The sequence below is a fragment of the Cynoglossus semilaevis genome, chromosome 16 (genome assembly GCF_000523025.1).
Source record: "Cynoglossus semilaevis isolate Cse_v1.0 chromosome 16, Cse_v1.0, whole genome shotgun sequence".
Classification (NCBI taxonomy): Eukaryota; Metazoa; Chordata; class Actinopteri; order Pleuronectiformes; family Cynoglossidae; genus Cynoglossus; species Cynoglossus semilaevis.
The window spans coordinates 5,250,002-5,277,128 of record NC_024322.1 but is presented as its reverse complement, the minus strand read 5'-3'; the positions used below and the strand labels follow the sequence as shown (position 1 = coordinate 5,277,128).

General features: G+C 39.2%; 1 protein-coding gene across 1 annotated transcript in view; it reads right to left on the bottom strand.

Moving 5' to 3' along the window:
* Positions 1-907: 907 nt before the first annotated feature.
* Positions 908-27,127, bottom strand: part of itgbl1 (integrin, beta-like 1) — a 29,130-nt gene continuing 2,910 nt past the window's right edge. The window contains exons 3-11 of the mRNA XM_008328242.3: positions 20,472-20,618; positions 18,594-18,716; positions 18,274-18,414; positions 14,666-14,806; positions 13,712-13,858; positions 8,780-8,896; positions 5,350-5,496; positions 3,928-4,041; positions 908-3,026 (exon numbers count right to left, since the gene is read on the bottom strand). Coding sequence (XP_008326464.1) covers positions 2,938-3,026; positions 3,928-4,041; positions 5,350-5,496; positions 8,780-8,896; positions 13,712-13,858; positions 14,666-14,806; positions 18,274-18,414; positions 18,594-18,716; positions 20,472-20,618 — 1,166 coding nt within the window. The 3' untranslated portion in view covers positions 908-2,937. The remainder of the gene's footprint in view (positions 3,027-3,927; positions 4,042-5,349; positions 5,497-8,779; positions 8,897-13,711; positions 13,859-14,665; positions 14,807-18,273; positions 18,415-18,593; positions 18,717-20,471; positions 20,619-27,127) is intronic.

The following is a 27,127-nucleotide window of genomic DNA, read 5'->3' as shown; positions in this document are numbered from 1 at the left end:
ATTATTATTATTATTATTATTATTATTATTATTATTATTATTATTATTAACATGGAAAATTATTACTACGAGAGGATTTGCCTCCTAGCTCAGCATGCAGAGTCCAGCACTGATCATTGTGGCCTGTCACGTGCCTGTTTGGACCTGGATTCCTGGCATGAAAAAACAGGTTCCCAGTCCCCACTGGGCCAAAGGTGCCTCACCCCCTCCCCAAATGCCCCCCCACCCTCCGATACATCAACATAGAGAACACGTAGCATTATCCATTTATAAAGACACACACTCTCATGTACTCATCCTAAAATGACCAAAGTTTTTGTTTTTCCTAATCCTGAGATGAACTGAATTCCTCCCTGAAGAAAATCTAATCTGACTTTCTCTCCCTCTCTGTCTCTTTTTCTGTCTTTCTAATTCAACTCATTCAAGCTTTCACTGTGATCGCATTTTTCTCTTCGAACAGAATCAACTCCGCTCAGACCTGAGGATGTCGGGTCTTGACTGATGTCATTTCTTCTTTTTTTTTGGGGTGAAGTGCTTTTACCTTGAATTTATCACCTGCATGTTGTTTACCTGTAAGGAACAAGGTATGGGTGTGGTTCTGCAGTGTGTATAAGCTGATGTTGAAATTCTAGTAGGGACCCGAACAGGGGGCATGTCGTGGGCCGCAACACACACACACGCACACTGACACTGGCACTAAATCTGAAGGTAACCCGCCTCATTTTCTGTTTCCTTGCATTTGCATTACGACTGTTAGAAGTTTATCAAAGCTCTGTCTGATCAATCAAACTTGACTTGATGACTCGGTTTTTCTATCGATTGGGATTTGAGAGAATGAAGTAGTAGAAGATTGATGCTGCTGTTTGCTGCTAAAATAATAATAAACAAAGACTCCTACACTGAGGAATTGATTTTATACGTTTAATTTGGGGATTACACACGGCCATTTCTGACAACAGCCCATCAAAGCACACCAGTTTGACGTTGATATTTGTCTGTACAAATCTGTGGTGACATACTGTAACAAAGCGGTGTAACTGTACACAGGGGCTGACGCTGCACTTCAGTATCTGAGGCCGGTGTTCTGTCCTCATTACATCCAGTCATCCTCCGCTCTTAACAAACTCTACATGCTGGGCTGGCTGCTGCTCCAACCCTGCAGTTTGGTCAAATGGATCCTTGGAGGCTGATTTTATTTTTGTAAATGACCAGTGTGTAAATGTACTTCTTTGTTGGGGTCTCTGTAGTCACTGTACTGGTTTTCTTTTCTTTTTTCTCGTTGTTGTTTGTTTGTCTTAATTTTCCCTCATATACGGGTCACGTGTGATGTCGTCTCCAAAGCCCCATCACGTCTGCCTTTGTGCTCCCTCTCTGTGGCACACAAATTTATTTCACTTTCCAAACTCTTTATTTCATTTTTGTTAATTTCCGTCTCCCATCTGTTGCATGGGGAAAGGATGGCATCGATGAACTGCATGTAGTAGGCTATGTCTATCGAGAACTGTTGGTATGTACCGCTAAATTTTACATACATATATGCAACGCGTTTGTCTACACTATACAGTTTGTGTTTCGTTGTATACACATATACAACATATTGAGTAAAATATTTATATAAAGGTGTACTGTAATGTCAGTAACATACTTAATGCAATATCGAGTGCAGTATATTATTGCACCTGTCCTTTTTCGATGGGTCAGGAAAGTACCAAGCGAAAGGCGTTGGCTCGTTTATAAGCATGAAAAAGGCCAAAGTAGAATTGACATCAATTTTTTTCTTTGACCTCCTATTGGCCCTTGTATCCAAGTGGTGACTGAGCTCCTGTGTCGATGCAGCTCTCATCCCCTGATGCCACCTTACGAAGTGACCTGGATATCCAGCATGCCACAGTCTAAACTATGTATGCCCTTTTACTTGATTTATCGTCACTTGTCACTAGTCTGAGCAGGAGAAACGTCCATTAACGTACCTTCAGTACAAGTGTGGGTTTTTATCAATGGCAGATTGTTTGGTTTGAGTCACCTGGCAGATGATAGACATTTAATAAAACAGTTTATTTTCAACAAAAAAAAATAATATATATATATATATATAAATATACCGTTGCAAGTATGCCCATTGGAGTTATGTCATGTTATAACAAATTTGTAACCATGTATGATTAAGGTCTTAGCATTGTTTTCCATGCAAATGTTGTGTCATGCGGCACATTTAATGTTTTATTATTAAAAGAAATAAAAACCTAAAACACAAAGCTTTGAGTCAAAACTGTTTTGATTTTTATGCAAAACAGAATTGATTTACTGCTAGTTTTTGTTTTACTTAATTGTAACTTCAATTAGATTTAGTTGACTGAAATATATTGTTCAATAGTTTCATGTTTATCAAATATATTTAATTATTTATCAAATTTAAATGGTTTTTCTGTTAGCAGTCAAAAGAAAATCTGTTTTTTGAGCAATAATATTTATAGTGTTTATTTATGCGACATATATTATTCTACAAAAAAAGTATACATAGTAATAACCATACACTAAAAGTAAACAAGGACAAACTTTCGTTTGTTGTTTAGCCTTGGGGTTTAACTGCAATGGGTAATTTTAGATTTTAGTTTTGTTTATTTATTTTTTGTTTGGATCCCATAGTTAATATTTATCCTTCATCAATTATTAAAAAAGAATCATGTAGCTGTTTGAAAACAGATTCAGACTGTGGAATGGGTTAAACAGTTGTTTTTTGTTTAATTTTATTTTAAACCAAAGTCCAGTTATAACCTGAATCATTTCTACTACATGAGTATTGTTAGTGATAAACAAAATAAATTGATTTCTCTGTATACGTTCTGCTTCCTCTCGTTGTTGTCAGGCTGCGGTGTTGCTCCTGGTCGCTCCAGGCAGCCAGGTCTCTTGTCTCTAATATCCAGCAGCCATTTTTCCTCAGTAGTCCGTTCCCACCCAGATTTCACAAGCGTTCCCTGTCCAGCCATTCCAGCACTCGCAGTTGCCACAATTGCACACACCATTCCCTGTGAGGAGATGTGAGAAGAAAAGCTGAGAATGAAAAGAGCTGTGCCATCATGTCTGACCTTTAACAAGGTTCCTCTTTTCACACCCAGCCTCTCCCCCTCGGTGCAGTTTCTCCACGGGGTTTGGGTGAGATATGTTGCCCTGGGCATTCACCGGCTCTGTAAACTAACTAACTCGGCTCTCAGCTTTAGAGTGCTCATCAGTCCATCATACTGTAGATTAGGTTTTTTTTTTTTTTATTATATTATTTTTTATTATCTACATTCAATTGATATCTGAAGACTTTCAATTTGCTTTGGGTGGATGTCGGTAATGATGAATATAATATATATAGCTCCAAATCGCAGCATGAAGGAAATTGATCTTTAACGTATCAGCACCAAATTACGATAATGTTCACGGTGCTAAAATATTGAGCTGCGTTTCATTCCCACATTTTCCCTGTCGTCAGTCATCGTCATTGGAATTCTTTTATATTCATACGCACCCTTTGTTTTTCCTCCACAGCTGTAAGTACCGTCTGTATGCGTGTGTTACCACTGATGAGCCTTTCAGTGACATTAAGGCTGACATTTGGGGATGCGAGAGTCACGACTAGAAACACTTTTGAACAGCTGTCCAGATTTTGACAGGCCCCGGGGCATAAATAATTATAAACATGCACAGAGATTTCCATTATCAGTGGGGAGACGACGGCTCCTGTGGATAAACGGTTGTGCAGAGCAGCGTGTGTGTGTGTCTGTGTTTGTGTCAATTAAATCGTAGGCTTTCTCTCACAGAACACCAGATTCTNNNAGGAATGGGAATGGGTTCTGAAAAAAATATATACAATATATATAAAATATACACAGGTCATTTATAACAGTAACACCTCCAGTCTTTGTTCTCCTCTGATATTACCAGTGCAGATGAGGCCGTCGTGTTTGTCACAGTCCCGGTCGTCACACTCGCAGTATTCTCCAGAAACCCACCAGTCTTGAGGAGAGCAGATACACCGGCCACAGTGACAGGAACCTGTGACGCAAACACACACACACACACACACCCTGAATGAAGTGTTGATTACCATCAGTGTTTCTTTCATGTTTTCACATTTTTGACATTTATTTTTGTGCGATTGTTGCTAACTCTTTCATCTAATTTGTCTTTGTGCACGAGAAAGGAGAGCTGTTTTTGTGATAAGTTGCAGCCCATTGTTCCCCGTCGAGAGGTAAGAAACTATTCATCAACCAACTGTTGACTATCTGATGTGGTATTTTATTTTACTTAAATTTATTTTAACTAACTAAATTAAGTGGTATATTTTAATTATATTTCATTTCTATTTTACTGTATTTCTATTTTGAAATGTGTCAGATATGAAATATATAAGTCATGAAAATACTTCTCAGATCAGATATTAGTATACCTGGTAATATACTGTAGTGTAGATCAATAATGTGTGTTTTATACATGTAGGTCTAATTTCCCAACTTTACAGGCTGTTATATGTAGCAGTTATATTGGTAAATGGTTTAAAAAGATGTGGGGAAGATGTTATGTTTCATTATTCAACTGCCAAATTGTATTAATATTATTTATCATAACTAATCTAGAGTCTATTAAGGAATATTTAATTAGAAATTATTTAAATTTATGGCATTTCAACACACAGGAAGAATCCAGTAATTCCAACGTGTCCACCTTCTGTTCTGTCATTTGCACACACTGTGAGAAAAGATTTTGGTTTCACTGAAGCATTTTGGGGTGAAAATACCACCTCTACCCCCAGCAGGTGTTTGTGGGGGCTTCAGTGTTAAGTGAGACAGCTCAGTGAGGCAGTAATTAAGACAACAGCCGACAAGCTGACTGACACAACTGACAAATGATTTTTTTTTAATTTTTTTCTGATTAGTATTGTTGAGGACAAAAACTTTTCCTAGGTTCCAAATCAACTTTGGACCTCATTCTACAAGCCCCCGTCAAGATGTAGAAAGTTAAACCCACCAACTCTGTGGAGCAGTCAGTTCTACTTTTGCATTTTTTTTTAATTTTTTTTTTTTGACATTTTTTACATTATTATCCCATCACTTGGATTAGTCATGACTAAAAACAGGTGTGAAACACATACACCTACCTGCTGTTTTTTGGCTTACTGTTCCAGCAAAGTACAAAAAGAAAAGTTACATTTTTGCATGTCAATTTATCTCAATTAATCATGATTAATTGTAATAAGTAACAATCACAGTTAATCCTGATTAATCTGCAGCTATCCTATGATTATTCAGATTGCAATTTTACCTGCAGAACTTTCTGAAGTTGGATTAATAATTGATGACTCACCTTTTCCACTGCAGATGACTCCATCAGGGATCTCACAAAGCTCCCTGCTCTGGGAATCGCTCATGTCACATGACCTGGGGAACTGGCACAGCTTCCCAAACCAGCCGTCTTCGCAGATGCACCGTCCACATGAACAGTAACCGTGACCTGGTGGTGGAGGGCAGAAGGGCCTTCATTTAGAGGAGACAGAATATGGAGCAGGTCCATGAGAAAGAGGAAGTACACGGAGAGGGGAGAGTATGAATTTAAAAAACACTCCGTGGGGAAAAGTGAGGAAAGATGCCGATTGCAGAGCAACAAAACAGCTATAAAGGACATCAAAACATAGGGAGCCGACAGTACAAACAATGAACTTTGACACTAATAGGCGCTACAAGCAGATGGAGTGACGGCAAGATCAGAGAGACAGGGCAGGCGTGGAGAACAAGAGACATGAAAGGAACTGTCATCACTGGTTTGTCCTGGCCCTAATATGACTCCAGCACTTCAGAGAGGGAGAGAGGGAGAGAACCAAAACAAACAGAGAAAAAAAAATCAGGGACATTTAATTGGTTGAAAGAGAGAGTTTGGTTCTGAAGAGACTTTAATGGCTGACAGCCCGGCTGTGCTTTTAACAACGGCTACAACACTCGTGTCCTCTTCATCTCCACCCGGCCGTCACCGTGGTCTCACAACGATGTAAATCACCCAACGCCCATCTGCATCTCTGATCAATCCTTCACGTTCACTTTTAGCAACACATGCCAACTAGAAATGATGGAAAGGCCGTATTTCCATCATTTCCGTCATCAGGGCGGATCCATACGGCGTCGCTGTGATGTGCCTGATGGAGATGTATTGATTAAGTCAAGCAGAGGTTCGATCCGTGCTCCAGCTCCATGTCAGCTTCCAGCATCAGACATGTTCAGGGAATCAATTAAACATACAGATATACAGGCATGGGAAATCATTAAATATATATTATTAAAAATAATTTGCACTCACCACTTTGAGAAAAGCTAATAGCCTGAATAGCCTTCCATGTAATATAAGGCCCTTCCTTCTAAATCCTGAGCACATTACTGTCACTGATTCCCAAAGACTGAATCGAGTAGTCTTTACTGATGGGATAAATGGATGAACATTTTGGCCTTTTATTTAGGCTTATATTTAGTATTTAACAACCATAAAAAATGCATAGAAAATCGATAAAGTAAACCGGATACTGTTGTACAGTTTAGTCTCAGTATTTTGCCGTTTCATTGCTGTGTCAACACATAGCTGCTAACATTTGTTTCCATGTAACATTAGTTTCTCTCTAGATATGAACTATGACCACTCCATAAAGCTTTTAGATACAACCCAAATTCAAAAATATATTTTTTTAATTTTCTTGAGAGAATCATTAATCACAATTATTTTGGTTGCAAAACTAGGTCATGGTTGTTTCTTTTTTTTAAGTGGGTCCCAGTACTGAAAAAAAAAGAAGTTTTGAAGCAAACTCCTACAAACAAAGATTTGTTGTTTTTCATGTTGGCACATTATATCAAGCACTAAAGTAATTACTCTTAGGAAATAAGTAAGGAAGGAGTTGATTTGTAAGTTTTTGGTACATCACATGATCTGGGCCTCACCGCTCACTCTGTTGTCTGAGGTTTTTATCAATCGTTGTGTAGACTGTGTTTGGCTGCTGCGATGTCGGTGTATAAATGATATGGCAGCTAAGGCTAGCCACGCCTGACTGCCTCAATCAGTGAGACTGTGAGAGCGGCTAATTGCTTTGGAAGAAAGGCGACCGTGGCCCTTGTTTAATTATTCCACACCTGCCATTCACTGAGTATGAACTGTGACGGGGAATTGAACCTTTGCTGGTGCGCAGGTGGTGTTTGAGATGGTGACTGAGGGGATTTTTAGGCCAAAAACACATGTTTTATATGAAAAGTTTTATATATATTATATCTATATATATAGATATATATATATATATTATTTTGCCTCCCTGAACCCATACCCTGAACCCATATGTGTAAAAATGATGTCCTTATACAGCATATAAACATGAATTTCGCGCGTGTGTGTGTAAGAGAGAGAGAGAGCTTTGTATAGCTGTACATGTGGGGACATTGTTGAAATACTGACAATGTGGGGACATCACTTTCTCGTCAGGATTTTGCAGTAATTAATTAGTAACTAATTACAGTAATTAGTATTAGATAAATATTAGTAATAGTTAGGTTTAAAGTAAAGTACTGGGACAGACTAAAACATCCAAAAGTTAATTCCAGCTCCCCCCTGTGTTTTCTTTTTAATTTCTTTTATATAAATCTGATCAGCAGTATTGCTGCAGTACTACAGTAGAGCTAACTGAACTTCCAAGTCTAACTTAAAATACAAAGTCACATTCATTGCCTTGTGGTTTTACTTAAAATTCCTATATATGTGAAGGGAAGTTTCCATCTTCTGTTTCTCTCGCCCCTTTCATTTTTTGATGATGTGTTGAAAATACTCCAGAGTCAAGGGTAAACTGAACTAACTGTAAACCTGGTTAGTACTGAAGGACTCTATCACGGGTGCTGTGTCATTTATCAGTTCTCTGACTTCTGTTGTCGAGTCTCAAACATCCACGGGCACAGACTGTACCCAGGAGTTGGTTTTTTTTAACAGCTCCTTCCCTATAAAATGTCTCCTCTAACTAATCTCCTCACTTCGGAGGATCTCTCTCTCTCTCTCTCTCTCTCTCTCTCTCTTTCTCTCTCTCTCTCTCTCTCCCCCTTCCCCTTCCCCGTAGCTTCCATAGACGTGTGAGCAAACAAACCTAAATTCCAGGCACTGCCTGACAGTGAGCCTGTGTGTCTTTGAATGTGTATGTTACCCTGCAATGAATTCCTGCTCAAGACACTGAGACGAGTTCTCCCAGAAGTCTCATGAAGTATTTCTCCCGATGGCCCAGTATTCCATTCACATAAATACTGCATAGGCCTTTTGTTAAAGGAGTCATTTAGCCTTAACTGCTGCATTGCACCATCTGTAGAAAATACTACAGCCCCAAAGTTATCGCCCTATTATTGTCATATTTTTCCTTTTGCCACTTTGAACCAGTGTTTGTAAATATGAGGTCTGTAGACAGTGTCTGAACATGAGGTTTGAGCTTCTGTGTGTGAAAAGATCTTTGTATAGCTATATATATATGTATATATGTGGGTACATTGTTTTAATACTGTTATAGTGGGGACTCAGAGGAACATACACAAGTATTAGTTGGAGGCTCTGTATGTTACTGTTTGTGCTTTCATTGCTTTTTATTCTTGTGATTTCATCTGGTGCCCTAATGTTTTAAATATGCTGTGGCTGCTCCCATAGTTCTTTGCTCTCTCCTAAAAGCAAACTAAAAATATTTGTTTGAGTGTGTGTGTGTGTGTGTGTGTGTGTGTGTGTGTGTGTGTGTTCTTACCTCCACAGACCTCTCCACTGATGTCCTCACACTGACGGTCATCACACTCACAGTTTTTGCCATAAACACGACTGTCCCCAGGTGGATGACAGGTGCACTCTCCACACAGACACTGACCTGTGAATAAACACAGACATTTACTTCAACCTGAGCTCCGTTTTATAGCAACTTATTCTGATTTTACTGCCATTTTTTATCTTTCCCTTTTCACCATTATTTCTTGTATTACTTTAAAGAGGAGGATTTATTCAAAAATAGGTTTTTGTACACATGGTCCGTGGCACCAACCCATAAATACAGGCAGCTTTGGTGGTCTACTGTAAGTCTCTGTTGTTAAGATGCTTTGTCTTGTCTTAGTGGGAAATGGAAAAAAAACAACAAAACAAAATAAAATCCACAATTTAACTGTTGTCCATAACTGGAAAACTTCAAGGCAATCTGTCACTTTTCCATTTGAAGAAATAATTACACAAGGAAATTCTGAATCATTATCAATAGTTTGTTTTAAAACAAAGTCCCTCTCTTTTTCTCATTCCCTCTTGTTTTTTTTAAACACAGTGAGTCCTTATTGTCAAAAGTATATTTCCCAGGTTTGTTTCCCAGTTTGCACTCCTGAGAGTCTTTCTGATTAGTGCCACTGAATAACACCTATCTATTGCCACTAAAACACATGTCCATAATAGAAGTCTCTGTGTGTGTGTGTGTGTGTGTGTGTGTGTGTGTGTGTGTTAGTGCGTGTGTATTGGGGCTGCATGCTTTTATCTGTCCATGACTCACCAAGTGGAATTAGGTTCCATAAATTGTACCAAACATGAATTTACGAGACAGACGCTTGACTGGCAGCATAATCTAATATGTTGTTTATGTCACATCTCTGTCACTTTTTATGACTGCACACACACACACACACACACACACACACACACACACAGAGCCACCAATCCTCCAGCTCTTGTCCTTCTGCTCTGGGGAGGCAGTTACCCCAGCAACCAGTGATGTCATCACAGCCTGTCTTATTGATTATCCCTGTTGTCACACCTACTTTATGCATGTGTGCGTTTTGGTGCGTTGCTGTTTGTCATCCTGTCGTTGAGCTGTGTTGATGGCCATTTCAGTGTGAATGTCTGACTCTTCAGTCCAGACTGTCAGTAATTCACTGAGGTAAGACAGATGAGCCAATATTTGTGTCCAAAACTGAACCGGAACTTCCATGTCAATGTCTTCATGTGTGTCTTAAGTAAATCTACACAGATTGGACTGGAGTATGAACTGAAGCTATAAATTCTCTGAACCTTACATCTCCTCTAAGATTTATTTATTTATTTTTTCCTTGTCTGTTAGAGAAACAGAATGGTGTTATGTCCACAGTCTGGCACTGAGGGGACAGTTGGACAATTTTGTGTTGGACCACAGATTTCTGAAAAACATGTGAGTAAAACTGTTACTGTTAACGCAATTATTTCTAAATGTGTCATATAATTTTTGTCCTTTAGCTTTTTAAACCAATATCCAGGTAATTTATACTTTATTTAAGTTAATTCTCTAGCTCAGTGTTTTTCAACCCTGAGGTCACAGACCCATATCATGGCTGAAATATCATAACTGATTAAAAAATGACTAACTATGTATTATTAATTTTAAAATGATATGATTAAAACACCACACAATCATATGCATCTGCATTGTTCACTTCCATGGACAAAAATTGGGTTCTAATAAAATGCAGTATATAAAAATATTGGCTGTGGTCACATGACTGTGTCACATGAAGTGACAGCTACAAAAATGTCTCCAGAGTCACCAGTTTGTAATGTCAAAATGGGGTCACAGACTAAAAACTGTTGGCTATCTGTACTTAGTTTTTGGAAATGTTCCCCCAATGTGACTAATAATTTAGCTTACTTATATGTAGTATCACAGTATTTGTATAGTACATTAGGTTTGCAAATATCACACACACGTGTCATAATGTATGAAATAAAACAACTGTTCTGTCAAATATATATTTATATGTGGTACACAGTGTTGTAGAAAGGGTTTTGCACATTTGTCAGACAAAAGAAATGTGAAATAAGTCCCTTTTTTTAATACAACTTCACTTCAGGTTATTTATTTTCATTTCCCTAAAGGTTAAAATGATTTTGTAATTTATGTTACAGTGTCTTTAACATTTACCTTCTGCATAAAAATGAGCTGAACTTTTGCTGCTGGATGATTGTTGGTGGTTGGTGCTCTTGCTATTCTGCAGTTCTTCTCTTGTGGCTAACACTACTGTCAACCCACACACGACGACGCAGTCACAGCCATTGCTGGAAAATTCCACTGAACTTTAGTTAAGAAAAATGACGGATGACGGATTTTAACAGGGTCAAAATGAATAAGACGGTCGTGAGCCTTGAAAGAAACCAAGCCATTCCAGTTACCTACTTTTCAACATGTTAGGATGAAAACACCTGGATGGTTTAAAAACTAGGACCCTAAGCTGTGGTCCTGGACTGAACTAGTGAGCCGTCCAGTTTAATATTCTCACTCAGAGTGAACTGCAATACTGAAAAAGGAATACATGATAGAAAATCAGTCAACTTTTGCCTCTAATATCCCACGGTGCGTTCGTGTGGCCCTAACTGTCCGTTACTGCCTTTTTGATTTAGTCAGAAACCAGAGAGTGGAATCCTCAGAATCAGCAGTAAAATGTTGAAAGCAGGTGTTTCCTTAAAGGAAATACCACAGTGTAAAGAATGTGCACTCCCTCAGATGTCTTAGCTCCACCCTTCAGGAAGGAGAACTCTGTAGCTCTTTTTTTTTTTTTTTTTCACATCACAAGGCTTTTCCACTCTGGCTGCCATCTGTACCAGCTGCATTCATCCATGTCTAAGTGATTTTCTACATCTGTCTCCTTCACTTTTTCTCTTACTTTCTCTCCTACTCTCCCACCTTTGCTTCCTGTCTCCCTTCATTGTGTTTCCAACAAAACTCTCTCTGTATTTCTTCTCTTACCTTCAGATCTATAGCCATTTGCCCACAGCCTTGCTGTAAAAAGCCCCTTTTTTTTTATTTATTTATTTTTTGCAGTTAACCTTAAATGAAGTGAGCGACGTCAGGGTCTGTAATATTTTTAAATGAAATCATGCACGTGTGTACAGCAAGGTAAACAAAAACTTTAGGTTTAATTTTAAAGCCAGAGATTCTGTAGTAGGTAATAACTGGCAGAAAAATGCTCTGGTTCCACTTGCTTGACCGTTGTTCCTTATATTAAACAAATTAAATCAAACAGCAACTAATTAAATTAAGTAAATAGCATTGAAAGCATATTTATTTATCATTGTGTTTCTTGAAGACAAAATCATATTTCACTAAATCTTAGAGGCAGCAACGGCTTAAAAAGAGGCTATTTTTTATTGACAGAAATGTATGAATGCCTTTTAAGGAACTATTGTTCCTCTGCACGGGGTAATTTAAAGTTCCATTCTGTCGCAGCAATTGGAGATAATTTAAAGGTACTGCAGGAGGAATTTAAGCTAATTAACTTTCTCGGCACAAGTTAATCTTGGCAGTTTCATTATAAAGAGGGAGAAAGCTCGGTGCCTGCTCAACCCTGTTACTGTGGAATTGGTTTGAAGCCCAATATGTAATGAAGAGTTGATGCATTCAACGCAAAACCAAATTGGTTCTATTTTAAAACCAGACAAACGTTGCTTCTCCGTGGGTCAGTGGTGATGTTGACTCAAACCCCGTCTCTGTGGTTCACTGCTCTCCATTCTGCTGTGTAGCTATCACAGTAAAAGAAAAAGTTTAAAGGGATAATAATGACCGATATAAAAGGACATGTGTCCCACATTTCCTCTCTTCTTTTCTGGAAACAAAGCAGCATTTGAAAGGTTGAGGGCTCCCCAGTGGTTTTCCTCCACAGTCGAATAAAACAGGAAATCAATGCCTGGCATTAACCCTTGATAAAACTGCACAGCCCTGAAACCACACAGGTTGTGTCACTGTTGTCACTGAGGCTGGATCTGTGTGAGAGCAGCACAATGCAGCAGACTTTAATGGTCCTGTTTTTTACCCCCTGAAGTCCCATCACTTTGACAGGTATTCCCCAGAAAACTAGAACAATAGAGGGCTGGAGTTGACTTGAACAATGGAGTGTGCAGCACCTTGATATAAAATGTTAAAATGTTAGTGTTAGTACAGAGCAGGCCTTGGCAAACTGTTTGACTGGTAGGCCACAATTGTTCCTTAAAATTGAACAGGGGGCCGGGTCAGGAGTAGATAGATAGAGAGTTCGTCTGAACTAAGATAAATGACATGTAAAAGTCATGCATAGAGGACAGTGTGTAATACAAATAAACATGTTTCCATTCTAGTCATGTGTCACCACTTAGGATGATCAGAGGTAAACTGTACACAAACCATGTGACGCTAAGCTTTCTAAATCTGTGGTGAAATGAATGAAAAAATAAATAAACAAACATATAAATAAATAAAGAGTTTAAAATGATTTTTGAAGTGTGGCAATTAGGCTTCAATAGGAGCTCAGAGAATTCCGATTCACTCAGATCCAGAGGTGACACCGCGGAGAGAGCTTTTTTTGTGTCCTATGGCATCAGTGAACAGACCTGTTTTTGCACAGCAACAGCCACACATGTCACTCTGTAGAAGATTCACACACACACACACACACACACACACACATACCTTAAAAAGCTGTCATGTTAAATACACACACCTCTGTAACACAAATGAAGTGTTGAGTGCCTCCTTTTCTAGGTCATGACTTAGATAAAGATACTGTCACACCGGGGCAGCCTTCAGTCTTTATGGATAGATTATGGGATGGCCTGGAAATGGCCTATTTTACACGGAGAGGTGAAGAGCAGAGAGCACAGGTCTGCTGCGGTAACCATGGCAACTGAATCAAATGGAAAGAGCGGGTACCTCGTCCGAAGCAGGGCAAATTGGACGTTCCTCGACACTTCTTCAGACTGCTCTCCAGAGACAGCGAGCAGGACAGAGGATGTTCACACTTTCTCCCAGCCCATCCTTCTCTACAGTCACACCTGCCACAGTTACACTGACCATGGCCTTTAGAAACAGCAGGAGAAAAGAATAGAGTTGACAAAATGTGAAGATTTAAAAAATATATACTAATTGGTGCCTTTGAAGAATGAGATTAAATCTCGAAAGCTAAAATGTTAGATAAGGTCAGTGGTTCTTAAATATTTTCTATCATGCCCCACCGCCACCTTGAGGACAGAAAAGTTTTCATGCACCCACCCTGACCCATACCCAACGAATTGAAATACTACTGAGAGCCTGATAACATGTATATTTTTTTATCTGTACAAACAACTGTATGAGTTGCTGCCACCTAGTGACTGGAGGCTTGTTATCATTCAATCATTACAGCAGTGGTACACTTATGTCTAGTGTGCCATATTCCACTGGAAGCCCTTCACCCCCCCCCCCCCCCATGGCACCTCATTGCGCACCCTGAATTTGAGAAGTACTGGATTAGGTGAACAGGCAAAAAGGATTTAAAATAACCGTATTTTAAATGCATTGATCTCAATTTGTCTGAAAAATAGAAATTGTATAATTTTGCAACATCTTACTGGAAAATGTGAGGCAGGAAACTACTTTTTTTAAGCTTTTGGAGGTGTTTTTGCCTCACAGTCAAGAGACTTTTATTATTTCAAAACTGCCTGTATCTTTTGCCTTACTTTAGATCATTTCTAGATTCTAGATATTCTAGATATTTAGGTAAAACAGTTTTTTCTTATGAACAAAGAATGAAAGGTTTCACTTTTTGTCCTGAACTGATTAACAGAACTATAAAAATACTGTATGTTTATAAGAGTGTGTCCATGTGTTTGATTAGATTGTGCTAACCTGAGCAGAAGTCATCGGTGTATCGGTCATATGTCGCATGGCAGTTCCTCTCGTCGCACTCGCAGGTGTCTCCGTGAATGTCTCCCCAGTCTCCAGAGGGATCTACGTCGTAGCAGGTACACTCACCACACACACAGGTTCCTAACAAAAACACACACATAAGTTAACACCTGCAAGAGGTACATTTAAGCCGCATTCTGGACGCAACAAATACTATGGATGTGACACTTTCCCAGCGTAACTAGATGTTGAACAATATATTTTCCCACTTTAATCAAAGTAAGCAGCAAGCTGTGTTAATAAGCTCCCTCCATCTGTCTCTCATCTCCTCTCTCTATCTCTGCATCTGCTTTTCTGACACTCTTTTTTCATTTGTTTTTACATCTTGGCTCTCGCTGCTGCAGCCAGTGGAAATCCCATTTTCTCTTATCAGCAGCGACAGAGCAGGGGGAACCCCAGGGGGCCCGGTCCAGCTGGCAGGTCTGTGGGCTGAGTCTGGATCGTGTCCGGCCCCTGGCAGAAGGTTTAGTCTCCCTCGCAATCTCAAAAGCCTGGAGCACTGTGTTTTAAGATGGCGCTCACTTTCAGGAAGTTTTTTTTTTTTTTTAAAAACACATTTTGAGTTTCACCAGCCCTAAATGCTCAAAATTCTCTATAGCATCTTTAAAAATTAGCTTTTCTTTATGTTATATGGTTGTGTCTCTGTGAAGCCAGGCTTTACTCTCTTCTTATCTGCCACAAACAATCATATTTTGGTTGCAGTAAAACTGTTTTCAACCAAAAATAATAAATATAGACACACGGATTTAGCTTCCAGCTGATGTTATTACTTTGACAACATGCCCGGTCACAGTATTATAGCTCAGCGGAGAAGGAGAGGTGAACCGCACAGACGAGGGGCTGCTGGAATGAACCAGAGTTGTTCTGTGTGGGTTGACACTGTCAGCCAAATCAGACTCTCATTAATTTCTGACTGTGAGCAGGAGATAAAGGTTATTTCTGAGCCGAGCTAAGAAGAAAAGCAAAAAAAAAAAAAAAAAAGCCGAAAAGGAGGCGTCTGTGACACGAGGTCTCTTCTATACATCACCGTATCTATACAGGATGACAGACTCTGATTTACACTCTTGTTGAATTCATCGAATCTTATGACCAGGAATCACTTTAAAGAAGATTAATGCAACAACAAAGTGGTTCCATTCCACATGGGGCGGAGATGGGAACGGTTCTCGTTTTAATCAGTAACAAACTGTCTCTGGTGGAATGTGTTTGGCATTTGAATAAAAAGACATTTGCATTTCAAGACAAATGTCTACCAAACTGGGACTGAATGTAGAGTGTGAACAGTGATCTGTGTTGCTGACGGTAACCAGAGCCACATGGGAAGGTGCATAATTAATCATCAGATTAGGAACAATGTAGAATGGGGGGGGGGATCATGTTTGTTTCCATAAATTAAAACCAGACCACTGTCGGGAAAACTATTTCGTATTATTTTATTATTACTGAAGCCTGTAGACCAGCACTCAGTTACACAGTATAAGGCCAGTTGAAAATAACTTAAAATTACCTTTTGATTTCAAATGTGTTTGGTTTAAAAATCAAAATCCTGTGCAGATACGTCTCTTAGTTTTATCATTAGATCTTTGTCAAACGTTGAGTGTTACATTTATTTGATCAGATTTGTCATCAACAAATCTTAACGGAACTTGGTTTTAATCGCTATCTCTCTATTTTTTTCCTGCATTAAAAATGAGAAAAGAGAAGGACATTGAAACATATTTTAAAACAGCTGGCTTCCATTCATATTTGTGACCTGGTGCAAAACACACCGGTGTATGATTTTAACTGGCCGGCCTGCAGTCCAGATTGGTCTTTAACCTCCTTGTTTTTTCAGTTATTACTTCTAAATTAGTTTGTAATTTCAATATTTCATTTTTTTTGTTCCCTTTCCTATTGTTTCACATGTCATTTCACAAGTGATGGGTCACTGTTTTGCTAACATTAGGAAACTAGTACAATTTTTTTTTCAAAAGTGGGATTTGTGAAGATAAATACATATTTTTGTGACCAGACCAGAACACTTTTGTGTGTGTGGATTGTCAGCTCTTTTGTCTGCGCTCTTCTCCCCCAAAGAGGGAAACAATGGGCTGTTCCACCCCAAACACAGACGCTCCTCGTTCGTGCTGCATCAGCTGTGCACTTAACAACAAATTGCCGCTTCTGCCATCAGACTCTGTCCATGCAGCCTACCATTTAGCCTTGCCACTTAGCCAGCCCTCAGCCAGTCCACTGTAATTAATTTTAGAGAGCTTTAGTGAAATCCCACTGGATCACTTGAGCGAGGTTAGCCAAGCCATTTCCCTGAATGCCTGTCCACTAACCTCTGATGACTTTCATGGGAATTTACATAAGCCTTTAGGGAATTAAAACCATTGTGTGTTGTCTTTTTCTCTTATGTTCTTCTTTAACATACTAATTAAACATTTTAGAATTGTCCATTATTGTATCAAGAGAAAAATATATTTATATTTTAAAATATCTTAAAGTTGGATAGAACGTGTCAACAGCCTCCAAGTTTCCATGTCCCCACATGGTCCCTGAGGTAAAGGTAACTAGCTATGGCTGTTAGCAACAGTTGCAGTACAACAGGTCAATTCATGGTGCAGAAGGAATCGTATGTGCACGATGTCACCCCCGCCCCCCAAAAAATGTCATGTCATTTATGTTAGGGTCATAACATAATAAATAGGGTCAGAAAAAAATGCTAGATTTTCTTTTAAGGTCCAATCTGACAATAGAAACTTGAGGATTGAGATCTTGATATGACACATTCAGTGAAGTTCTATGCAAGTTTTGTCTTCCAGGGTTAGTTGAATTGCTTCTATTTGCTTTGTTTTTAATGCACTGTGTTTGGAACTGCCAACGTTTAATTGCTGTTGGAACATATGCCAAAATTTCAATTAGACGATTGAAAAAAGGTATGTATTTATATGTCAAAATTATAAGAAAAGATTCACATTGTTCTTTTGGAATTCCTCATTGCTCCAGGAACAGTTTGTTTTTGGCTCTCTCTTGACAGCTTAGAGAAGCAGTTTTTTTGACATTGCTGTGAAAATAGTAACTACAGAAGAATCTTTGTCCAATTTATAGAAAGTAAATATGGAGCTGTGTCATCATCTGATGTCTTTGGAAATGCTGAATTACTTCCTTCTAGTATATCTTATCAACAACTGAAGAGTTCATCATCCTTAACCTTTAATTTGGGTCTTAATCAATAAACCGTGTGGTCATTTTGACATTTTCAATACTGTTTAGAGGAACATACACATATAAAGGTGGATTATGTTTGTAAACCTTTCCTGCAGCCACGCTCCTATTGGACAGTTCATCTGTCAGTTACACACAGTGTCTACTTCCTGTCCAGCTGTTGTGCTCTTTTGTTTCCAATGATTGAGATGAATTTCAAAATGTTAATTTAGTAAATTATAGTTGGAATATAATTATTTTGTATTGACTTAGTTCACATGTATTTCTTTGATAAAAAAAACCTATTTATTTCATTTCTTCTTTTTTCCCCTGATGTCTTTCCTCCTTGAAGGTGAACAGACCTCTGTTGCTGCAAATTTTGCCATCTGGTGATGTGCATCTCCGCTTGCTCTCCCATGGGCTGATGTCACACTGGAATTCACACTTGTCTCCATGCCAACCGGCAGCACAGTAACAGTTGCCACAGTAACACTGGCCATGGCCTGGAAGCAGATCAGAACCCGCAGGGTCATTCGATTGCTGCTGGTTGACACATTTCATCATGTCTCTGGGTCATTTAGCGTCAGAGGTGGTGGGCTAGCACATTTACTGTGTAATCACATTACTAAAGATTTCAGGGGAAGGGACTGTGAGAGTGTGTGACAGGAAATTTGAGGCGTACCTCCACACACCTCTCCGGTGTCCTCGTCCAGACACTCGTTGTCGTCGCACTCACAGAAACGCCCGGTCACCAAACCTCTGTTGTCTTCATTCTTACACTTGCAGCTACCACAGTGGCAGGTTCCTGGGGAAGGCACTAACTTTAAAACATTTTAAACTCTTTTATTGGTTAGGTTTTCGTTTGAATTGATAAACAGTGAAGATGGATTGATGGATTTAACCGTGCTTGTGCACGAGTGTCTGCGTTTCAGCACACCTCTTTTAACTGTGTGGTGCTAAGAAAGTTGGTTGTACTTACGATACACGTGCACTCAAACTAACCATTGAATCTGGACTTGGGCGTTGTTCGATTACCCTAGTGTGAGTGAGTGTACTTGCCTTTATTATAACTCGGTGAGCTTGATAAAATGTCATGTCGCTCTAATTTCCTAACAAGGTTACAATAAATAATGTCTAATGGAAGCCAAAGATTACTGAGGTTAAGTTTGTTGATTATGGGATGTTCACTGTATAAGTTAGACGGGATTCGTGCAGCTGTGTAACTGGAGGCACTGTCTGTGCATCAGGTGTCTCCAGATCTAGACTGGTGAGGGATTACCAAAGGTTGTGTGTGTGTGTGTGTGAGTGTGTGTGTTCCAAAAGATGCACCACGGGGCAAGAAGGCTAGACAACAACATGCTGTGAATAAATTTGCATTTTCACACACTCAAACAGGCCACATACCGTACGGTACACGTTTTCGGGGAAACACACCAATTCACGTGCACGAACACACGTTTGTTCTTGATTTAGCCGGAGGCTTTGCAGGGCAACCCTGAGGTTAAGCCCTGGGTTGTTCAAATGAATGTCAGTGTGTGGAGAACAACCTGAGACATCAGCTCACACTGAGAGTCTTCAAGGTGCCGAGGCCTGATAACAGGGCTGGATAAACTCACCAAAGTGTCTGCCTGAAATTGTCCGTAGATTTTGACATTAAGGAGTATTTCAAATTATTTGTGTATTTTCCTAATATTCATTCATCTCAATAATGCTCTTACATGCAGCATTTTTATTTTCTGTAAAATTTTAATTCACTGTATTTTAGCTGTAATTCTAGCACATACAGATCTACGTGGGAACTTATTTTATAAACTTATTATTTTAATTTTCAATCTGAAGCTAATGAGACTCTTTTAATACAAGACATAGCTGGCCCGGAGATTGCCTTCAAGTAAATAAAAGTAAATATTGTCTGAAAAATAGCCAATGTAGGAAAATAGGTCAATATGTGGAAGAAATAGTTATGGATAAAGCAATTAAAAAACTAATGATTTCTTTAAATAGCTAAAAAAAACAGGAGAAACAACATTTAACAAACATTTCAAATATTTCAACAAAAAATAAAAAAATGACCCAAAGCAAAACAAAAAAAGACACTTAAAATTCAGCATAGCTGAACTCTTTATTCTAGAACTTTTTTATAAATAACTAAAATGTGGCCACCAATTTGAACTTTTGAAAAAGAGAAAATCTAATCAAAAAAGTAATAAAGGAAAGTCTCAGTTTTTATAAATAACTAAAGTGTGGCCACCAATCAAAAAAGTAATAAAGGAAAGTCTCCAAGGTCACTGTACTGGGTCAAATGGGTCACATGAAACCTGTCCACTGCCCACAACACCCTTAAGGGCTTTATAATTAAACGCCATCTACTATTAATAAGAATGACAATTGATGTCATTCGAATTTGACCTAGTTTAAGACATTGACCTATTAACCTCTTGTAAAAAAAATATAATTCCAGGTTGTGTGTATCAGGAGGCTGGGTGTTGGTCTCCTGCAGACAGTTGTTGCTGTTGTTGTTGTTGTTGTGTATTTTCATATTCATGTGTGACTGCGTTACCTCTGTTGGAGCACACTACTCCCTGTGGGTTTCTGCAGAGCTCTTTGCTCTTCTTGTTTGGAATCTTGCACTCCTCCTGGAACTGGCAGGCATCTCCAAACCAACCGTCATCGCACTCACACAGCCCACAGTCACAGTAGCCATAATCTAAAGCCCAAGAAAAATAAAAAATAACACACCGCACAATGATACGTCCTAGTGATCAATGGTGGGAATCAATGACACAGCTTCATATAACCACCAAAAGGACTGTTAGTGTTGTCCTATTAGAGACAATAAAACAACCAGAAAAGTTATTAACTTTGGCAGCTCAGCTACAACATGTCTGTGTTTGTCTTATAAATGGACAGACTGGGACTCAAACACAGTCCTCTTTGTTACAACATTACACAATGATATACTTGCTTCCCCATTCATCATTCTGTGAAAATCATACCTTGTTAACTGTTCCAGAGAACTACACAGGCAGTCCCGCTTTACCATTCCTCATTGTTGTCACGGCCATGGAGAGATAAATATGAAGAAGTGCAGGAATCAATAGATGCAAATATGAGCTGTTGACGTGTGGTTATAAATGTGGCTCCTCCTGTGCTTGGGTAGACAGGGGCCTTGTATGTCACACTCAATCATTTGTGCGACTCGTTCGTCATGTAAATGCTGCGTCCTCTTCAAGGGCTGTCCATCAGTCATTAAAAGACGGGCAAGTCCCCCCCTGTCTCGTCTCATTATCTACACGTCTCAGGGGACATCTGGGTACAGTAACAAGCAAAACAGGGAATACGGCGATCGCACTTCACGATAGTTTTATAATCAATTTAATTGGATTATAGGTCTTGATTAAAAATATTGAGCTTGGAGGGTAGCAGTAAGGCGCTGGGTAGGAGAGGAAAAAAAGACGCAGAAAGAAGAGAGAATACAAAGGTGTTTAAACACCTCAGGTCAACCCAGAAACACCAAGAGACTGTGAAGGAGCAGGTAGATGAAGCTGTAGATTGCAGTAGGTGGGGGAGAGATTCAGGGGTGATATTTGTGAGCAGGACTACAGGAAGGCTGTAATGAGACCGGTAAAAAAAAAAAAAGCAGTTTGAGGATAAAGTTATGGAGACGTTGTGGTTTGGAGGATATGTAGGATCAAGAATGTTGGAGATGGAACTGCCAGGTAGAAGAAAATAAAACCTAGAGATGATTGATAGGTGTAGTGAAGGAAGACAGTGTAAAGGTGGCTGGGCGGGGCTTAAAAATGAAGTCAACGATCCTGTTGTGTTGCTGGGTTTTTGTACATTTCTGTACTACTGGATAATTCTGGACCAAAGTTACATTTTGTACACAATGTAATATATTTATTATGTCATACAATATTTTTTTATGTACTTACTTACTTTTTCTACAGTGTATTTACCTTAAGTGCAGCACCACTGCTCCCCATAGACTGTGTATGCTTTTATTTCATTGCTAAGTTGTTTGTACTGTATTTGACACTTGGCACAGCCCTGTAGATATACATAAATTTGAAGGTGTTCATTTTTTACATTTGTAATTTAAATTGTATGGGAACCAATACACTCAAAGACTCTCTCAAAAAAAAAAACAGCAGCATTAACTTGTCTCCATCCTAATTTAGTGGACTGTAAAAAAGTCACTGTGCCTCTGATTAATCTGTACTGTACAATCACTCTGACATATACAATAGATTTTTTAGGTTTGTGTGTGTGTGTGTGTGTGTGTGTGTTGGGGTGGTGGGGGTTAGGAAGGTGACTATTGTTTTGTGATTGTGTCTGTCTCGACACATCCAGAAAAATAAATCTCTATATTTTGAGATTGTCAGGTTTCCTAATTGCGAAACTTCCGACAGACACGCACACACACACACACACACACACACACACACACTCAGACAGTCCGCCCCTGACCGGCAGGCAGATATGTTCATTGGGGGGTTGAATGAGACAGAGGGTGTATCTGCTCCAGCATCAGTGGCAGTAATAATAGGTGATGCCACGCTACAGTGATTAACTGCTGACAAGGAGAGGATGGTGACTCACTCAGCAGCAGCTAATTCTGGACCTGAATTTAACTTGTTCCTGCCTCACGCTTAACAAGGAGAAACACCTACAGGGAAATAAACAAGAAAATGTGTTTGTTGGTCTGTAATAATTCTGCCAACCATCATAATTACTATTCAAATGCATGTGCCAAATGTAATTTGCTGTCTCTAAATAGAACACTAAAAGTGCTGGCATCCAGTTGGGGGACCTTTCTGAGATGTCACTGGGTTTTCAGTAACAAAGTAAAATGACAATATTTATTCATCTTTTTGCTTTTTTTTATTAAGAGTGTGAGCTAGAGCTAATCCCAGCAGGCAGCAGGTACTCTGGGCAGTTCACCAGTCCAACACAAGGTCACATATAAGGAAACATTCATTCTCGAAAGTTTAAACTCTTTAAAAATACAATCAAATCTAAAGTTTGCAGAGCCTTCTGTATTTAACACTGACAAAGCCAATTCAATTCTTCATATTAAATCTAAATCAAATCATTGATCAGCTCCCATTTTGCTTAATTACAGCCAATCAATTATTAAGTGAAGGGTGGTTTTGTGAGTAAAAGTATTTAGCATTTCAGCAATCCCTTCATTTTACTGATTGGTCTGATTTTCCTTTAAAATAGGAAACGGATCCTGATTGAAGGCCACACCAGTCAAGCTCAGTTCCTTGTTCATGAAGTTATACTTCATGAACAACTTCATGTTAAAGAGTAACAGGAACAAAGTAAAACCCACAGAGTAACAGGAACAAGACCGAATGACCAAAAACTTCATGTTAAAGAGTAACAGGAACAAGACCGAATGACCCAGCGGTAGCACATGGCACTGTACCATTTATATACAAGCCTCAGCATCAGATGTACCTTAGGATATCTTTCCAATTCCCCATTCCCATTGTTATTCATCCCATCCCTGTCTAGAGTGAGCATATAAAACCACTAATTGTAATTTAATCATATATGGTGCATACATCTACATAATTAATCTTTAGCTGAATGCATAATAATTAAGGCGATTGCAACACTTTGGCAACAGTGAGAAGGTCAATAGTTTTCTTTTCATTCATTTAAGGCAGTCTAATTGTGCAACTATGTTGTGCTCACTTTTACAGCACAACATGTGATCTGCAAGAATAAATACTTTTTTGACGTAAAAATATGTAACATAAATATAAAATAAAAAATATAGAAATTAAGTCTTTTGACTAATAGTGAAGAGTAGTTAAAATGATCTATTAATGAAAGTATAATTGTACTATAATTACCATAGGTACATAAGGGGTAAAATTACAACAAAAAAGAAATTCCTCCGAGAAATATATATATTATATAATATTATGTAAGTTTATTGTCTCCCCTAACGTATGTGCACACATATTCAATGTACTTCCCACTTACTATTTACTTATTGTACTAGGATGGTGTAAATTAGGTATCAAAGTCTATAGTAAAGCTCAGAACCATAAGTTTCAACTGCCACGGTGACATATGAACAAAATAAAAACATTGTCTGTGCCTAAAGTGCCTTTTACTTGTACACCCAGAGAGACTTAAGTGGCTTTTTCTTCTTGCAGCCCACACTGGAATCATTAGGTGACTCAGCACACAGGCTCAGTGCGTGGCAAAGCTCTGGAGAGAGAGCAGGTCAAAATATGTACTAGTGGAAAAAAGAACTCAGATGAACAATTCAATGGGTTGTAAAGGCTAAAGTACAGCATTCTGTTGTGCTCTTCTCTTGAACTCACTGTTTGTGCTGTGAATCCAGTCACTAAACCATTTCTGACAGATGGACATTACAGGGTGAATTAGTTCATATGTTCATTTGATTACTTTTATAATGATATATGATGGTGTCCCCCCTCCCCTGTAATACAAATTATTAAAAATGTAGGTAATTAGTCTTGCTGCATCCCTCCCCGCTCAAAACTGTTTGTGCCCCCAAGGGAATCCCGCCCCCCACTTTGGGAAGCAAAACTTTCAAGCTAGTCTGTACATTTGAATTATTTTTAGATTTTTTGCATTTCCAAAAGGTGGACAAACACGCATGGATGGACAGCTTGTCACGAGGACTTTGGATTATATGGAGGACCTAAATAAGTATTATAACATATTATTGCAAAGAAGTTGATTATGCAGTGTTTTTCACTGGAACAATGCAAGCCTGCAGCCCTGTGGGCCACCCTCAGTGTTTGTGACAGTGGGAACAGACCATACAGTAAATCACAGGGAGTCTCAGACTGTCTGAACGCACACTAGAGGAAAATACTTTGCACAGATCAGCACAGACAGAGGAGAGTGGGAAGGAGGAGAGGTTCAAGCACAAGTTTGAGATGATATCTCACATGCCTTATGCTGGGGGAAAAAGCCAAGTTTAATGGCTTGGGAAAAAAAATTCAAACTCTGTCAAGGTTATTATTTAAAGATTTACATGAATCGTATCAAAACTCCCCTGATCCTTTTTAAAAACAGTCTAAACAAAGGTGATTCTATTTAATGTAAATTATTTAATCTTTTTTTTTTTTAGATGTCGCAGCTTGTTTTTAAATCCAGACAGAGGAAACTGTCTGCTCTGGGTTTTTAACAGAAAGCAGATTGAAATGACAGGACGGCTGTGCACAGTTGGTGAGCAGATGTTAGGCCAGGTCGTCATACCATCGCTTTACTACAATACAGGATGTTCCAGAGGAGGGGGAGAACGTGTGAGTGACAGCATGTTCAGTAAGTCCAGCTCATATGATCAGAGAAAAGCCTCTCTGAAGAACAAACAATAGGTGAGGTAGGAAATCAGATTAGCAACAAGATGGTGGCTCCTTGATCTGCAGACTGAGACTTCAACAGCAGCAGTGAGCAGGAAATGAGAGGGATGGGTGAATCATGGGTCTAAAGTAGATTGCACGCAGACCTTTTGCTCGTGCACCAGCTTATCTGGTCCAATCAGGTACTGTTCATAAAGCAGCCCATTTGAGCCAATTAGTGATGCTGTTTTTTTAAACTAAATTGTATCTAGTTGTTTGAATTCATCTGGGCTGGATCTGGATTTGTGTTCTTCTGACTCACTATAACCATTTGTCGGCCCAACTCCTACTGATACCCAACAATGTGAATATATAATTTTTCCTCTACACTTTATTTGAATTGGCTCTCCCTTGCTTCTATAGTGCCTTCATTACTATAGATTCCTCAAGAGTACTGAGTTATCTGGAAATTCACCATGTACAGATTCATGGGCAGAGCTGCCGCTTCGATTTGCATATTGATTGATTGCACACGTGAACCCATACTGTAGAGCTGGGTTAAAGGCCGTACTATATATACAATCACTACCAACTCCGTGGAGACATGGTGAAAGAGGAGTAGCAGAGGTTATAATACTACATCATGTAATATATTTTCACTATTTACACCTGTCTATTATTAATACGACCTACTTTGACTTGCCGTTTTGATTCAGGAATTCTCCGACACATTCCCTTCCAGGTAAGTACCAAGAAAGCTACTGTCTTTGGAAAAGGCGACACACACTTTAAAAGAATGGGTAAGTACCAAGAAAGCTAACGTCTTTGGAAAAGGCGACACACACTTTAGCCCCAAGGTGAAAAATCTATTTTATCCTATCAGTGGTGAGTCGTGAGAGGCGAAGATAAGACAGCCGCAGGGGGAGGAATCTGATGCCGATTTCAGACGGCAAGCTTTTCATGCTGCATGGATCATTGAGCAGGGAGGTAGGGAGTCTGTATATAATTTTCAATATGTTTGAATATAATATCTGGCCATATACTGTACACCCATGAGGATGTGACTGTGAGAATGTGGAAATGTGTGCTTGCTAAGTTTTTATCTCTTTTAAAAATCTGGTTTGTGTGTGTGTGTTTCAGCGTGTGTGAGCCAGTTCTTCCTGTGATGCATCTAGCCTCCATTTTCAGTGTGTAGCAGTAAGTGAAACCCCATTATCAGGCTGAAGCAGGGCCTTCACACTCCAGACTGTTAAACCATAATGAGCTCCTCGCGGCGGCCAACTTGTCTTCCCAAATAAATCAGTCTACCTCTCATGTTCACACACACACACACACCTCCACGGGCCTGTTCTGGATGAACATATAACTCAATTAGACTCTGACACTCTTGTCCAGTGATCGCACAGAACAAGATGGCAAAAATAGTTTTTGCATCCACATACACAGATCAAACTCCATGACATTCACAACACATTATTTTGTCCACCTTTGACCTCTGGATTTGACCTCTGCTTTTTACCCATCATCAAAGTAAGCAGGGGGCAGCTTAAGCCTTTGGGGAGCAGTGTGTGGGCACAGTGCCATGCTCAGTGCACCTCAGTGGTAACTTGGCAGCTGGTGGACTCGAACCTGATACCTTCCATTATAAGATGTTTCCTGGTTGTCGCAAGGGGGTGCACGGACAAAACAGTTTGGGAACTGCTGCGATAAGAATGTAAGTGATAGGCTGAGATCGTGACAGAAGTTTCTCCGTAATGACTCCCGAAGAAGGAAGCCATAAGAAAGAAAGGAAATAGGATTTGGGTTGTTAAATTTTATCTTCCAGTGAAAACCGATGACTCTGACAAGTTTTAGCAACACTGTTTTTGGTACACACTGC